At 44.7% G+C, this 14,793-nt stretch overlaps 1 protein-coding gene across 1 annotated transcript in view; it reads left to right on the top strand.

Moving 5' to 3' along the window:
- Nucleotides 1-211: 211 nt before the first annotated feature.
- Nucleotides 212-14,793, top strand: part of LOC127442209 (pappalysin-2-like) — a 139,239-nt gene continuing 124,657 nt past the window's right edge. The window contains exon 1 of the mRNA XM_051700059.1: nt 212-1,112. Coding sequence (XP_051556019.1) covers nt 212-1,112 — 901 coding nt within the window. The remainder of the gene's footprint in view (nt 1,113-14,793) is intronic.

Raw genomic sequence — 14,793 nt, 5'->3', positions numbered from 1 at the left:
CAACAATTTTAACATAATGAAAACATATACAATATGAAAGACACATTTTATGCAGCCAGCAATTCGGAGACATCCCAAACACATTATAAAAGGAGCTTTTAGCTTCCCAAGAACTGCAATTCAATCTTAAGACAAACCTACAACATACATTTCCATGCTGTGAAAACTGATAGTACCACTCAAATTCAGAGCGCTTTTAATCCGTAAAATCATGTTTTTTAGACTACTGGCTATTATTCTTGCAGTATTCCACACATTGTCGCTGAACTGCGCTCAGTCAGATATGCACAAGTATAAGCGGACACTGGCTCAGGGAGCAGACAGAGCGCTTGCTGGTGTAGGGAGAGAGCAGTGCGGCTCTATCAGCCGTAAGCGACCGCCGCGCTCCACCGCGCAGCACTACCCCCTAGCGGGCGTGCCTGGACGGTACACTCGCTTGACAGACCTGCAAATAAGAAAAACTCAAATAGTGAGGTCCTGTTCCAACGGGTGCAGCAGGTTAAGTGGCTCTGAACTGCGCGATGACCTTAACTTTAATACGAATGAGAAGGAAAAATATGATAGACCAAAGGAAGAGACTTTCATATGGGAGAGAGACGAAAAACAGACAATCTCAAAGATCAACAGGGCACAGTGGGCAACTAAGTCTAGTTTAGCAAAAGACATGGACTCAAACAAGCCATTTAAATCAACAATAAAAGGACACCCAGAGCAAAACCACATGCCATCTCTGCAGAGGGAACAGGGTGGTGGTTTGATAGACAGCTCCTCCTTAGTAAGAAGGGTTGCACGCAGCCTTGGAGAGTTCCACACTAAAGAAGAAGAGATTTCAGAAGATAAGGAGCAAAGTCAGATCCATCACACTGATTACTCTGCAGAAAGTGAGGAGTACTCCGGAGAGCAAGGGGGGTTGCAGACCACTGCTGGGGAGCTCTGGAGGGCCGATGTACGGGATGTCCCAGCAAAGTGGATGACTGCGTTGTATTTCACTGGACAGGCTGAGCAAATAAAGGTGAACCCTGCATTTGCCATTGAACAGCCCCGCTCTAGGTTCACTTTAGAGCTGTGGGTCAAGCCGGAAGGGGGCCAGAATAATCCTGCCATCATAGCAGGTGGGTGTTAATGTAAATTCTTACATCATTCTCATCAGGGTTTCCATGGAAATCCTGAAAATATCAGGGAATTTTAAATTCCAGGCCTGGAAAAGTCATGGAAATAAGCAAAACCTTAAAATGTCATGGACATTTATAGTGAAAATTAACATTTGTAGTTTTGTTCTGCTGTGAAATATTTCATCAGCTAGATATTGTGCTTTGTGTGTGCCCGTGGAGAGTAAAACTTGCCCGCAAGTCAGCTTGAAACATCAGTTTGTCCATTAAGAGTCTTACTGAAACCCTGTGTACACTATAAGTATAATTGTTTAAATCTATTCATTTAAAACATTAGTACCTGACATACAAATAGAAATCTGCCCAGTCTCCATAAAATTATATATATATATATATATATATATATATATATATATATATATATATATATATATATATATATGCACACACACACACACACACACACACACACACACACACAAATGATAGTCTGTATTCATAAATGACTTGAAAGGTCATAGAATTTCAGTGGTCAAACCATATGTTGGTCAAAGTATATCAAAACATACACTATACAAAATTTTAATGCTGGAGAGACACAAGCTCCTGCGCATCATTTCAATTTAAGCTTCTCAAAATTGGTTTTGTAAGAAATGCAAGACAAGCTTGTTACTTGTCACTGGCTATTAACAGCAGTTATTACTCAAAAAATTCAAAATTCATAATCAGTAACTGCCTAATCAGGATAAATACTGCTGTCAGACGTAGTGAAAGGTGCACAGCCACGCACACCAAAATTCCACTTAAATGACTTAGTGAAGAAAATTCATTCCTTTGCTTCAGTTCATCCAGTACGTCCTCTGTATTCTGTCATTGCTTTGACACTTTGTTGTTTTATTAAGGGGCCTTTGTTTGAGCAAACCAGCTGATGGGCAGATGAAAGGGATAATCAGCCAGTTTCGAAGTGCAAACGATGAGTAGTACTAAAGGTGGGGTGTTAGAAGAACAAGTGGTCGCCACCTGCTCTGTCTATCCTGTTTTGTTTAATCACTTGTTTAGTGCATGTGCTGGTCTGCGGGTCCAAGGTTCTGGATGCCGTTCTCACATTGACAGCTAACTGCCATCCAGCCCAATTGTTTGATATATTCAAAATATTTTCAAAGTAGAAAAATTGGCCAGGGTGAAGTTGAATCAGTTGCGTGTAAAAGCTGTCTGTTTGATTTATTCATGTTTTTAATTAAAATGTATTGATAGTGGGTAAGTGATGGCAGAATTTTCATTTTTGGGTGAACTATCTCTTTAACAAATGCAGATAAGTTTGTTGTATTATACGGTCTTGGCAGGCAACTGAGTTGACCTTTTCAATGCACATATCATGATTGCATTGAGAATTTTTTTTTTATTGTAAACCCAGGAACATCATAGAAGGTGCTGGATCCCTCAGGGGAGCTTTCATAATCAGGTAAATTTGCATTTTTGTGTGGCTGCTGAAAAGGGTCAATGTGGAAATGATTATATCTGGAAGTGCTTCTGATACTCATTCCCAGTAAGGAGAACAAAGCCCAGAGTTCTTTGGTTGTAACCTGCATGAGACTTTTCCTCTACCTTGGTGATGCCAAAATACATGCTTTTAGAAGAGGGTGCGGTGCAAATATTATTCAACTGTTTCTGACACCAATGCTTGTGGCTGACTGACGACTTATCTATCAGACCTGAAAGAGAACATACTTTGTATTCCATTCTATGATCTTAAACCATCCACCGCTTGGCAGTCAGTATTGCCCCAGTGTAGTCAAATCCCTTAAACCACCAAACAGAATTGCAAAAATTACTTTTCAAAGAGGTTTCCTGAACACTACCACACTCTTCCATTGGTCAAACAAAAAGATAGCCCTACCCCAAACTCAGGCCATTAGTTGAGTCAATGTTGTTTTGTCGGACTGGTCGCGATAGTCCAAGAAACAGAGCAAAGTTTTGATAGTGCTACAGAGCCAGTATTGACACTTTTCAGGGGAATCAACTTACCAATGAAATCACAGTGATTGCACATTTTGTCAAAATCGAGGATCAGATTTTCTCTCGGGTCTCTTAAGGCCTGTTTTTTTATGTGATTGCTCGTTCCGAACGAGCTTTTGAAATGGAACAATGGATTCCCATGGGGCTATTCAAACCGGTTCAACAAATTGTCCGCCGATAATCCAAAGGGTTTTTTTATGGGGAGTTGTCCATTTTTGTTTTTCTTTGGACTGCGATGAAAACTGACTGACCAATGAGATAAGAGATTTTTGTCTTTTTTCCAGAGTTGTAATTTTGCAGCTGCTCAATTTAGGGCGTTGGTGGCGCTAATCATCTGGCAAACACTGGCATTGGACATGCAGCTGATACACACGCTTAAAAATAAATAGTTGCAGTTCATAAACCCTTTGTACTTCAAACATAAACCCGGTCTGTTTTTGAAAGTCTGCTTCAATCAATCAATCAATCAATCAATCAATCAATCAATCAGTTTATTTACAGAGCACAATAAAAACAACAGTAGCTGTCCACTGTGCTGTACAACCATAATAAAAGAAATATCACAAAAATACATCACATAAATACATCACCAAAATACATCAATACAGCTATGCTGTACAAACCGCAATGCAAGATAAAGAGGTACATCACAGCACATATATAACTTTTCGAAGGACAATCGTAAGCCTGCACAAAAAGAAAAGTTTTTAACTTTGATTTAAATTCTGATTCTGTCGAAATTTCTCTAAGGGATATTGGTAAACTATTCCACAGTTTAGGGCCGGCAATGGCAAAAGTACGGTCACCCTTCGACTTCAGTCTAGACCTAGGAACCATCAATAATCTCTGATCAGATGACCTTAGACATCTAACAGATGTATTTGCACTCAGAAGGTCAGAGAGATAATTCGGTGCCAGTCCATTCAAGGCTTTAAAAACATAAAGTAGGATTTTATAATCAATTCTGTATCAGACTGGCAACCAGTGTAAAGAGAATAAGACAGGGATAATGTGTTCATATTTCCAAGTACAAGTCAAAAGTCTAGCAGCTGCATTTTGAACAGTTTGTAAATGATTAATGTATGACTGGTTTATCCCTATATAAAATTAATTGCAGTAGTCGAGTTGAGATTAAACAAAAGCATGTATCACTCTCTCGAACTCTACAAATGATAAAAAACTCTTAACCTTAGCTAGGAGCCTTAATTTAAAAAAGATAGATTTGACTACTGCATTTATCTGCTTGTCAAATTTCAGTGCAGAATTGAATATGATACCCACATGTTTCACAGAGGGTTTAACATAAGATGCCAAATCTCCCAAATCATAATTTTTGCTGCCTGAGATGCCTGAAGGCCCAAACACAATCACCTCTGTTTTGGTCTCATTTAGATTTAAGAAATGTAAGGACATCCATGATTTAATACCCAACAGGCAAGCGGATAAGGACTTCAAGCCATTTTTGTCATTATGCTTCAAGGGCAGATATATTTGAGTGTCATCTGCAAAACAGTGAAATGACACCCCATGTTTGTTAAAAATAGATCCCAAGGGAAGTATGTATAGTGAGAACAAAACAGGGGCCAGAATGGAGCCTTGAGGAACCCCACAGGTCAGAGTAGATTTGGATGATGAAAAACCATCAATACAAACTGAAAAGGTTCTATCATCCAAATAGGATTTAAACCAGTTGAGAGCATTACCTTTAATGCCCACACATTGTTCAAGGTGTAAAATAAGAATACTGTGGTCTACAGTATCAAAAGCAGCACTTAAGTCTAAAAGCAGAAGTATCACGGAGTCCCCAGAATCGACAGATATATCATTTAAAACTTTTAAAAGAGTAGATTCAGTACTGTGATGTTTCCTAAACTCAGACTGTTTCAAAGGTACTATTTAACTCTAAAAAACTTTGCAGTTGAACAAGAACAACCTTCTCTAAAATTTTAGTAATAAAAGGTAAATTGGAAATTGGTCTAAAATTAGATAAGACAGTCGAGTCAAGATTTGACTTTTACAGCAGTGGTTTAACAGTTGCATGTTTAAGGTATTTTGGGACAATCCTTGTATGAAGACACTTATTTATTATTGCTAAAATACTCGGCACAACAACATTAAAAATCTGAATAAGAAAATGTGTGGGGCTAATATCATACTGAGACATAGTAGGTTTTAACTGCTTAATTATATCTTGACACGAGTTTAAAAAATTGACTAAAATTCTTTAAAAAACGATTTACAGCAAGGATGATCTAATGGATCATAATCTGAAGGTACAATAAGCTGTCTAATATCAGTTATTTTATCTGTGAAAAGCTGCTTTACTGCTTTCTGATATCTGTTCAATGAGTCACTCAATATTTCAAAGGACACTTGTAACTAGTCTTTTTTCCACTTTCGTTCGGCTTTTCGACAGGCCAATCTTAGTGCCTGTGTGGTGTTATTTAACCAAAGATCAGACTTAGGTTTTGTCTCAATGGAGCTATAGAGTCTAGGATGTCAGTACAGATAGAGTTAAACCTCACAAGATGCTCTTCTGCATTTCTGCACTTAATAATTAAATTAAGTTATAAATCTGACAAGCCACCTTAAAAGACACTGAGAAATCATCAGTAGATGATCTCTTGGATTTTGAGATTTAATAAAAAAATTAAAAAAAGAACAGGTAAACATAACAGGCTTATGATCTGGAAAGCTTAAATCACAGATTTTAAGATCACATATCAAAGATCAGTGAAAACAAACAAGGTCTAATGTATGACCTTGTTTATGAGTGGGTCCATGCACCATTAGGATAAAATCAAAAGAGTCAACAAAATTAAATGCTTATGGTGTTTATCTTAATGTTCATTATTTAATATGTATATCACTGTGCCTGTTATATTCTCATGGCATTAAAAATAGCAGCGAGGTTCGGCAATTTATTTGCACTAAGCTCATAGTAAAACATCCCATAAAAATACTCTTTACATAAGATATTTTAATGTAGGCAAACAAATTGCAGAACCACATTGCTATTTTTATTGCAAGGATAATATAACAAAGTATTGCAATAATTTAAATAAAGAAAAGGCCATGAGCCAGTGTTCATCTTACTTTAAACTATACCTGTTATCCTTAATGTACATTATTCCACGTGTATTTATATCACTGTACTTTGTTAAATTATCCAGGAATTAATTCAGACATTATAAAAAGAGAATATGGTTCAGGAGTCCCCAAGTAACTACGAAACCATTTTTCTCTGATTGAGTGTTGCTGTAGTTACTAGGTTTTGCCTTTGAATGGCTGTATAGTTATCTCTCCTAATACAATGAAGAGATGATCCACACTCTGATAGTAAACTGTTAATGTTTGTATTCCATGACTTTTAAAGGGGAAATAGACAGACGTTTCAGCACACAGGCCTTCCTCAATGTGTAAAACAATCATCATATTCACCCTCTTTTTATATACAAACCACATTTCAGTAGATTCATCACATGACTTTACATATTTAATCATGATTTGTCACAAGATAGAATCAGTTAAACAATCACCAGGTGCTAACAATAAAAGACTCACAATTAACTCTCAGTACAATTTACCGACTCACCACGTCACACACAAGCATTGCAAAATATACATGAACATAAATGTGAAAAATCCAATCACTGAAACATCAGGCATACACTGTCATTAATCAATGTTTGTGTTCACATTTTGAATTTATGTAGATGTCCCATGCAAAAGAATATATATCATAAATGTAATATTTAATTTGAATTTAATCAAAGGAAAATCATTCAGATTATTCGGAGCTAGTGCTTTGAGTGTATAAATCCAAAAAGCTTCACGTTTCTCTATGAGATATTTGAACTTCCTCTATCCCTATGCATTCCAATTGTTTAATGCTCTGACCCATCTCATAAAAATGTCTTTCTACTGGAGACATTATATCTTGGCATCTAATAGTTAACTTACGTTCATTAATCCTAAATTTTAGTTGTCGTAGCGATTTACCGATATATATATATATATATATATATATATATATATAGATTGGCAAGGGCATCTTAACATGTAAATTACATTTTGAGTTGTACAGGTTATCAATGACTTGATCTTATAACATTTGTTTGTAAAAGGACATACAAACTCGTTACATGTTGTTAAATTTTAGCAGGCAGCACAATTTCTACATGGAAAACAGCCCTGTATAAATGCTGTTCCCTATCTGTCACTCACTCGACGTTGTGTCGATGTAGTGACACTAGGGGTCACTCTTGGGAGCCCGAAACACCTCTGGTCTTTAAAAAAAGGCCAATGAAAATTGGTGAGTGGTATTTGCATAATGAATTCCCGCGGCTGTTCATTCACCTCTGCTGGATCTGACGGCGCATTTCAGCGGCTTCTCCCCCCTCTGTACTGGTGCACTGCAGAGAACGCCCCTGGGTGCTTCGGCAGAAATAAAAGAGTATATTCTAAAAAAGAGTATATTTCTCTAAAAGAGCGGCACACATGGAACGTCATTTTAAAAAGGTGGCGGTCGTTATCTCTCGCCTTCTGACGGTCACGATTGCTGTCTTTCATGTCTGGGCGCTGCCCACACGGAGACAGCGTTCGTGGATGGGTCATGTACTCATTGCGAGAACATGTCCATGGCAACGATGCGGTCGTGGCTTGCCTTCGTAATAAAGCAAGCCACTTCAGCGGCTTCCCGACCTGGTCCTTCTACCTACGGGTATGAGGCCAGCGCGGCTAGCACTGGGGGCAATTTGGGGACCCCAATGGGACCACCTCCACCGGGTATCCCCCCACGGACCTCCCATTCCCCAGCACACTCATCTGCCCCGATCAGGCTTCCAGATGAGTCCGCTGGTTCGTCTCATGGCGATTTCGACCTCTTGTTCGGAACCCGTGAAGGTGATGAACTCTCGAGCGCAGCATCGGAGAGCGGGCTTGTACAGTCGGACGCGGAAGCCTCAGCTGGACTCCCCCCCTCGGGTACGGTCACCCAGTCACAGGCTGACGTGGAGATGCCAGACATGCTTTCCCGGGTAGCCGCGAGCGTTGGGCAAAAGTGGAACCCTCCGCTCTCCCCTGAACCCTCGCGGCTCGATGATTGGTTCCTGGGCTCGCGGTGCCACTCACAGCCATACCCCGCCCCTGTTCCTATCTTCCCGGAAGTGCACGAGGAGCTGACAAGGTTGTGGGAGGCACCTTTTACTGCCCGGTCCCAATCTTTCAACTCCCCCGCCCTCACTACCCTCGATGGTGGGGCGGCCAAGGGCTATTTGGCGATCCCCCCGGTGGATAAGGTGCTCGCGGTGCACCTATGCCTGCAGAGCACCGCCACCTGGCGCAGGCGCCCAAAGCTCCCGTCCAAGGCCTGTAGGTTTACGTCATCCCTGATGGCCAAAGCCTACGGTGCCACTGGACAAGCCGCATCCACCCTGCACGCCATGGCTCTCCTGCAAGTCCACCAAGCCAAGGCACTAAAGGAACCGCACGAGGGTAGTTCCGCCCCGGAATTGATGCAGGAGCTGCGCTCAGTGACTGACCTCGCCCTCCAGGTGACGAAGGTCACGGCGCGGTCTCTCGGGCGGGCGATGTCCACCTTGATAGTCCAGGAGCGCAACATTTGGCTCATCCTGGTTGAGAGGCCGACAAGGCATGGTTCCTTGGTGCCCCCATTTCCCAGGTTGGCCTGTTCGGTGACACCGTCGAGGACTTTGCCCAGTAGTTCTCGGCGGTGAAGCAGCAGACCCTGCCCCGACATGGCTCAAGATCCCGCACCCTGTCTGCTCGTCACCAAGGACGTCCTCCACAGGAAGCAGACGCCACCCGTCTCACGGCCGGCCGCCAAGAACCTGCAAAAGGCTTCAAAGTGCCCCTGAGACGGGCGACCCAGGGATGACGAAACCCGCTGCTCTGGAGCTGGTAAGAAGAACACTCCATCCCCTGGTGGAGGGCCGGGAGGAGAATCTTTTGTTACCTTTGCATTTAATTTTGCCGCATGCCCAAGTGGCTGCAGTACCCAAGAGTTCAGCAAGAGCAATTTCCTTGTTCCCTGGGTCACATACCCGGTGCACATGGCCATCATCATGACCACCATCCACCATTCCATTTTGGCAGGTTTGGCGCTCCAGCGGTGGTCTCCACGCCCCTGCATGCCAAGCTGTGGCACAAATCCGCCCCCGATGTGACGGTCTCCACGGGTCACGAGGACAGGCCTCTTCCTCCCCCATCCCAGGCTGTTCCGGGGGTGGTCACAAGGAGCCAGGTAAGTGCTTCGATGTCCCTGAACTCAGCACAGCCACGACATACGTGGCACCTCAGGCTCTGCCCCATCGCGAGGCCCCACCCGCCGGTACATCCGACGAGATTGTCCCCCTTGCCCGGAGCTTGGATGCGTGGCTTGAGCTTTCCAACCCGTCACGATGGCTGGTCCAGACCGTCCGACTCGGCTACGTGATTTAGTTCGCCAGGCGTCCGCCTAGGTTCAGCAGCATCCACTTCACCTCGGTGAAGGGTGAGAACGCCGCTACCTTGTGCGCGGAATTCGCTACCCTCCTACGGAAGGGTGCCATAGAGCCTGTCCCTCCAGTCGAGATGAAGAAGGGGTTTTACAGCCCCTACTTCATTGTACCGAAGAAAGGCGGTGGGTTGCGGCCAATCTTGGACATGCGAGTACTGAACCGGGCTTTACACAGACTCCCGTTCAAGATGCTGACACAAAAATGCATTCTAGCAAGCGTCCGGCATCATGATTGGTTCGTGGCGGTAGACCTGAAGGACGCGTCCTTCCACGTCTCTATTCAACCTCGACACAGACCCTTCTGGTTTGCATTCGAGGGTCGGGCGTATTAGTACAAGGTCCTCCCTTTTGGCCTGTCCTCCTCCCCTCACGTCTTTATGAAGGTCGCAGAGGCAGCTCTTGCCTCGTTAAGGAAAGTGGGCATTCACATTCTCAACTATCTCGACGATTGGCTAATCCTAGCTCACTGTTGGGATGTGTTGTGTGCACACAGGGACCTGGTGCTCTCGCACCTCAGCAGACTAGGGCTTCGGGTCAACTGGGGAAAGAGCAAGCTCCTCCCAGTTCAGAGCATCTCTTTTCTCGGTTTGGAGTTGGACTCAGTCTCAATGACGGTGCGCCTCATGAACGAGCATGCACAGTCGGTGCTGATCTGTTTGAAGGCATTCAGACAGAAGACAGCGGTTCCACTGAAACTGTTTCAGAGACTCCTGGGGCATATGGCATCCTCAGCGGTGGCCACTCCACTCGGGTTGATGCATATGAGACCGCTTCAGCACTGGCTCCAGACTTGAGTCCCGAGATGGGCATGGCACCGCGGGACACATCGCGTGGCCATCACGCCGGTCTGTCACCGCCTCTTCAGCCCTTGGACCGACATCACATTTCTACGGGCAGGCGTTCCCCTAGAGCAGGTCTCCAGGCATGTCGTGGTTATGACAGACACCTCCAAAACAGGCTGGGGCACTATATACAACGGGCACGCAGCCGCTGTCTCCTGGATGGGCCCGAGGCTGTGTTGGCACATCAACTGCCTCAAGTTGTTGGCAATTCTGCTCGCCCTGCAGAGGTTTTGGCCGTTGATCCAGGTCAGGCATGTGTTAGTTCAGACAGACAACACGGCAACAGTGGCATACATCAACTGTCAAGGCGGTTTACGCTCCCGTTGTATGTCACAAATCACCCGGTGTCTCCTCCTCTGGAGTCAGCAGCACCTCAAGTAGCTGCGAGCCACTCACATCCCAGGTGACACACTGTCACGACAGGTTACCCTCAGGGGAGAGTGGAGACTCCACCCTCAGGTGGTCCAGCTGATTTGGAGTTGATTCGGGCAGGCACAGGTAGACCTTTTTGCCTCCCAAGAATCCTCCCACTGCCCGCTCTGGTACGTCCTGACCGAGACACCTCTCGGTATAGATGCACTGGTACACAGCTAACCCCTGGACTATGCAAATATATGTTTCCCCCAGTGAGCCTACTTGCAGAGACCTGTTTAAGGTCAGGGAGGATGAGGAGCAGGTCATCATGGTAGCACCCTACTGGCCCACCCAGATGTGGTTCTCTGACCTCACGCTCCTCGTGACAGCCCCCCGGCGAGTTCCCCTGTAGAAGGACCTTCTTTCTCAGGGGCGGAGCACCATTTGGCACCAATCTCCATGTCTGGCCCCTGGACGGGACACAGAAGACTTAAGTGGCCTACCACCCACGGTGGTAGACATGCTCACTCAGGCTAGGGCCCCCTCTACAAAGCTCCTGTATACCTTGAAGTGGCATCTGTTCACTAAGTGGTGTTCTTCCTGACGCGAAGACCCCCAGAGATGTGCAGTCGGATCGGTGCTTTCCTTCCTGCAGGAGAGGTTGGAAGGGCGGCTGTCCCCCTCCACCTTGAAGGTGTATGTAGCCGCTATAGCGGCACACCATGACACAGTGGACGGTAAGTCCTTAGGGAAGCACGACCTGATCATCAGGTTCCTGAGGGGTGCCAGGAGGTTGAATCCCTTCAGGCCGTGCCTCATTCCCTCATGGGACCTCTCTGTAGTTCTTCAGTGTCTACAGGGAGCCCCCTTTAAGCCCCTGCAGTCAGCTGAGCTTTCTTTAATGTCTGCCCTCCTGACTGCGCTCACTTCCATCAAGAGGGTAGGAGACCTGCAAGCGTTCTCTGTCAGCAAAACATTCCTGGAGTTCGGTCCAGGCTACTCTCACGTGATCCTGAGACCCCGACCGGGCTATGTGCCCAAGGTTCCCACAACCCCTTTTAGGGATCAGGTGGTGAACCTGCAAGAGCTGCCCCAGGAGGAGGCAGACCCAGCCCTGACGTTGGTGTGTCCAGTGCACGCTTTACACATCTATTTGGATCGATCGCAAGCTTTAGAGTCTCTGAGCAGCTCTTTGTCTGCTTTGGTGGATAGCGGAAAGGAAGCACTATCTCCAAGTAGAGGATCGCCCACTGGCTCATTGACACCATAGCAATGGCATATCACGCTCAGGACGTGCTGCCCCCGGCAGGGCTACAAGCCCATTCTACCAGGAGTGTGGCGGCCTCCTGGGCTTTGACCAGTGACGCCTCTTTAACAGACATTTGCAGAGCAGCAGGCTGGGCAACACCCAACACCTTTGCGAGGTTCTACAATATCTGGGTGGAACCGGTTCCATCCCGTGTAGTGGCAGGCACAAGCAGGTAAGTCCGGGACAACTGGCTGGATGTATCGCTTGCGCGTAGCACCTTTCAACTCCCTTGAGCTGAAGACGTGTGCTGTTGACTCCCAGTAGTGTTCACAAACTGTGTTCCCTGGATGACTTCCTCCGAGCCCTGTGGCAGACGAGTTTGCGGAGGAACTTGCTGCTGGCTCAGTACATGTGCTAACTAAGCCCTGTACTGGGGTAGATGCTCCGCATGTGTTGGTTCCCCATAGGTAACCCCATGCGACGTATGTCTTCCGCTAATTCGTTTCCCTGTTGGTAAACTGCATCTTCCTTGGGCAGAGGCCCCTCTGTCCCAGTCACCATGATTGTAAAAACTCCCCCCCCCCCCCTCTGGGCGGGGTGTGGTCTCCGTGGTGTCTTCCCCTTGGGAGTGACACCCCCCCGACATAGACCTGGTCAGTTAACAAATTTCACTCTTTTTTTGGGGGGAGAGGAAAAAAAGAGAGGATAAGAGGCCATGACTGGGCTAGCCTGTCTATCTTTTGGGCAGTCGACTTGTCCCCGAAGGGCCGTTCGACACTCATAACAGCGTTGGGGGAGGTTACGTGTCGGCCTGGTGTGCTGGCTACGTGGCACACAGTGGACTGACCGTCACACACCACCAGTTCACATAACACAGTTCAGCCAGTTGTGGCATTTCTTATAGGGACCCCTAGTGTCACTACATCGACACAACGTCAAGTGAGTGACAGATAGAGAACATCCTGGTTACTTGCGTAACCTCCGTTCCCTGATGGAGGGAATGAGACATTGTGTCCCTCCTGCCACAATGCTGGATTACCCGCTGAAATGGCTGGGACCTTGTCTCGGCTTCTCAGCAAAAAACCTGAATGAGTGGTTGCATACCAGCTCCTTTTATATCCATATGTTCGGAGGAGTGGTATGCAAATACCATTCGGCAATTTTCATTGGCCTTTTTCAAAGACCAGAGGTGTTTCGGGCTCCCAAGAGTGACCCCTAGTGTCACTACATCGACACAACGTCTCGTTCCCTCCATCAGGGAACGGAGGTTACGCAAGTAACCAGGACATTTTTTTTCTTTATTTTTAGAACATCTGAACTGACTAACATATCTGATAAATTATGTGCTCTACTTTGAATTACTTCTTCAGTACTGGCAAATTTTTCACTTGTTTTGACTATAAACAAGTAAATAAAGTAAGAAATTTCACTTAAATTTATCTTGCTTTAAGGATTTTGATACGTTTACAGAAAAACAATATTTAAATTCTCATTAGAATAAGATATTTGCAGTACATCTTTGCTCTAATATCAAAGGTCTTACTAGAGAAAAAGGTTATGCTCCAACATGCATTTTCATCATAGAAATATTGGTTGTAGCTTTCTTTACAATGTTAAAGGCTACATTGGTTAGCTTTTTTTGTAAAAATACCCTAACCTCATAAAAAACATTGACAAGGCACGTAATCGTGTATTTATTGGATTTATGTTTCATCTGTCAAAGCGTTTCTAACTTTTTTCTTGTTAAGCTGTAGAAACGTGATGTAGTTCCTCTATTAAGCTCCCAAGGGAAAATTCCTCAATGATGTCATATCCACCTTTTCACTCACAACAGTATGAACTTGTATGAATGTAACACATCTTAAGAAAGTGTTTTACTGCTGTTCGAAAGCTCCTCAGATTGCATTGTTTATATGGATAAATGTTTTCCAACTGAACAGTCTAAACATTAAATGAAACAAATAACAGTAAAATGCAAAGTAATCTCTTCAGTAATCAAAATACTTTTTGAATGTAACTGTATTCTGATTACCAATTATTTAAATTGTAACTGTAGTGGAATACAGTTTCTAATATTTTGTATTTTAAATACGTAATCCCGTTACATGTATTCCGTTACTCCCCAACCCTGCTTATAGGTAGCTTTTCTTAAGGGGAGTTGGATGGTAACGGTCTGCTTTCAATATTGTATTTTTACCTGTTGGCTTATGATAGACGGTTGTATGTAACGACTCATTCATCTTAGTCAACTTCACATCCAAAAAAAATTATTGTGGGGGCCTGGGTAACTCAGCGATTAAAGATGCTGACTACCACCCCTGGAGTCATGAGTTCGAATCCAGGGCGTGTTGAGTGACTCCAGCCAGGTCTCCTAAGCAACCAAATTGGCCCGGTTGCTAGGGAGGATAGAGGTAACCTCCTTTTGGTTGCTATAATGTGGTTCTCGCTCTCAGTGGGGCGCATGGTGAGTTGTATGTGGATGCCGCGGAGAATAGCGTGAAGCCTCCAAATGCGCTGTCTCCGCGGTAACGTGCTCAACAAGCCACATGAAAAGATGCGCGGATTGAGGGTCTCAGATGCGGAAGAAACTGATATTCGTCCTCTGCCACCTGGATTAAGGCGAGTCATTATGCCACCATGACGATTTAGTGTGCATTGTGAATTGGGCATTCCAAAAAAAAAAAAAAAACAATTCTTGTTTCA

The sequence above is a fragment of the Myxocyprinus asiaticus genome, chromosome 6 (assembly GCF_019703515.2).
Source record: "Myxocyprinus asiaticus isolate MX2 ecotype Aquarium Trade chromosome 6, UBuf_Myxa_2, whole genome shotgun sequence".
NCBI lineage: Eukaryota > Metazoa > Chordata > Actinopteri > Cypriniformes > Catostomidae > Myxocyprinus > Myxocyprinus asiaticus.
The sequence above is the reverse complement of the archived record's forward strand: the minus strand, read 5'-3'. Positions and strand labels throughout refer to the sequence as shown.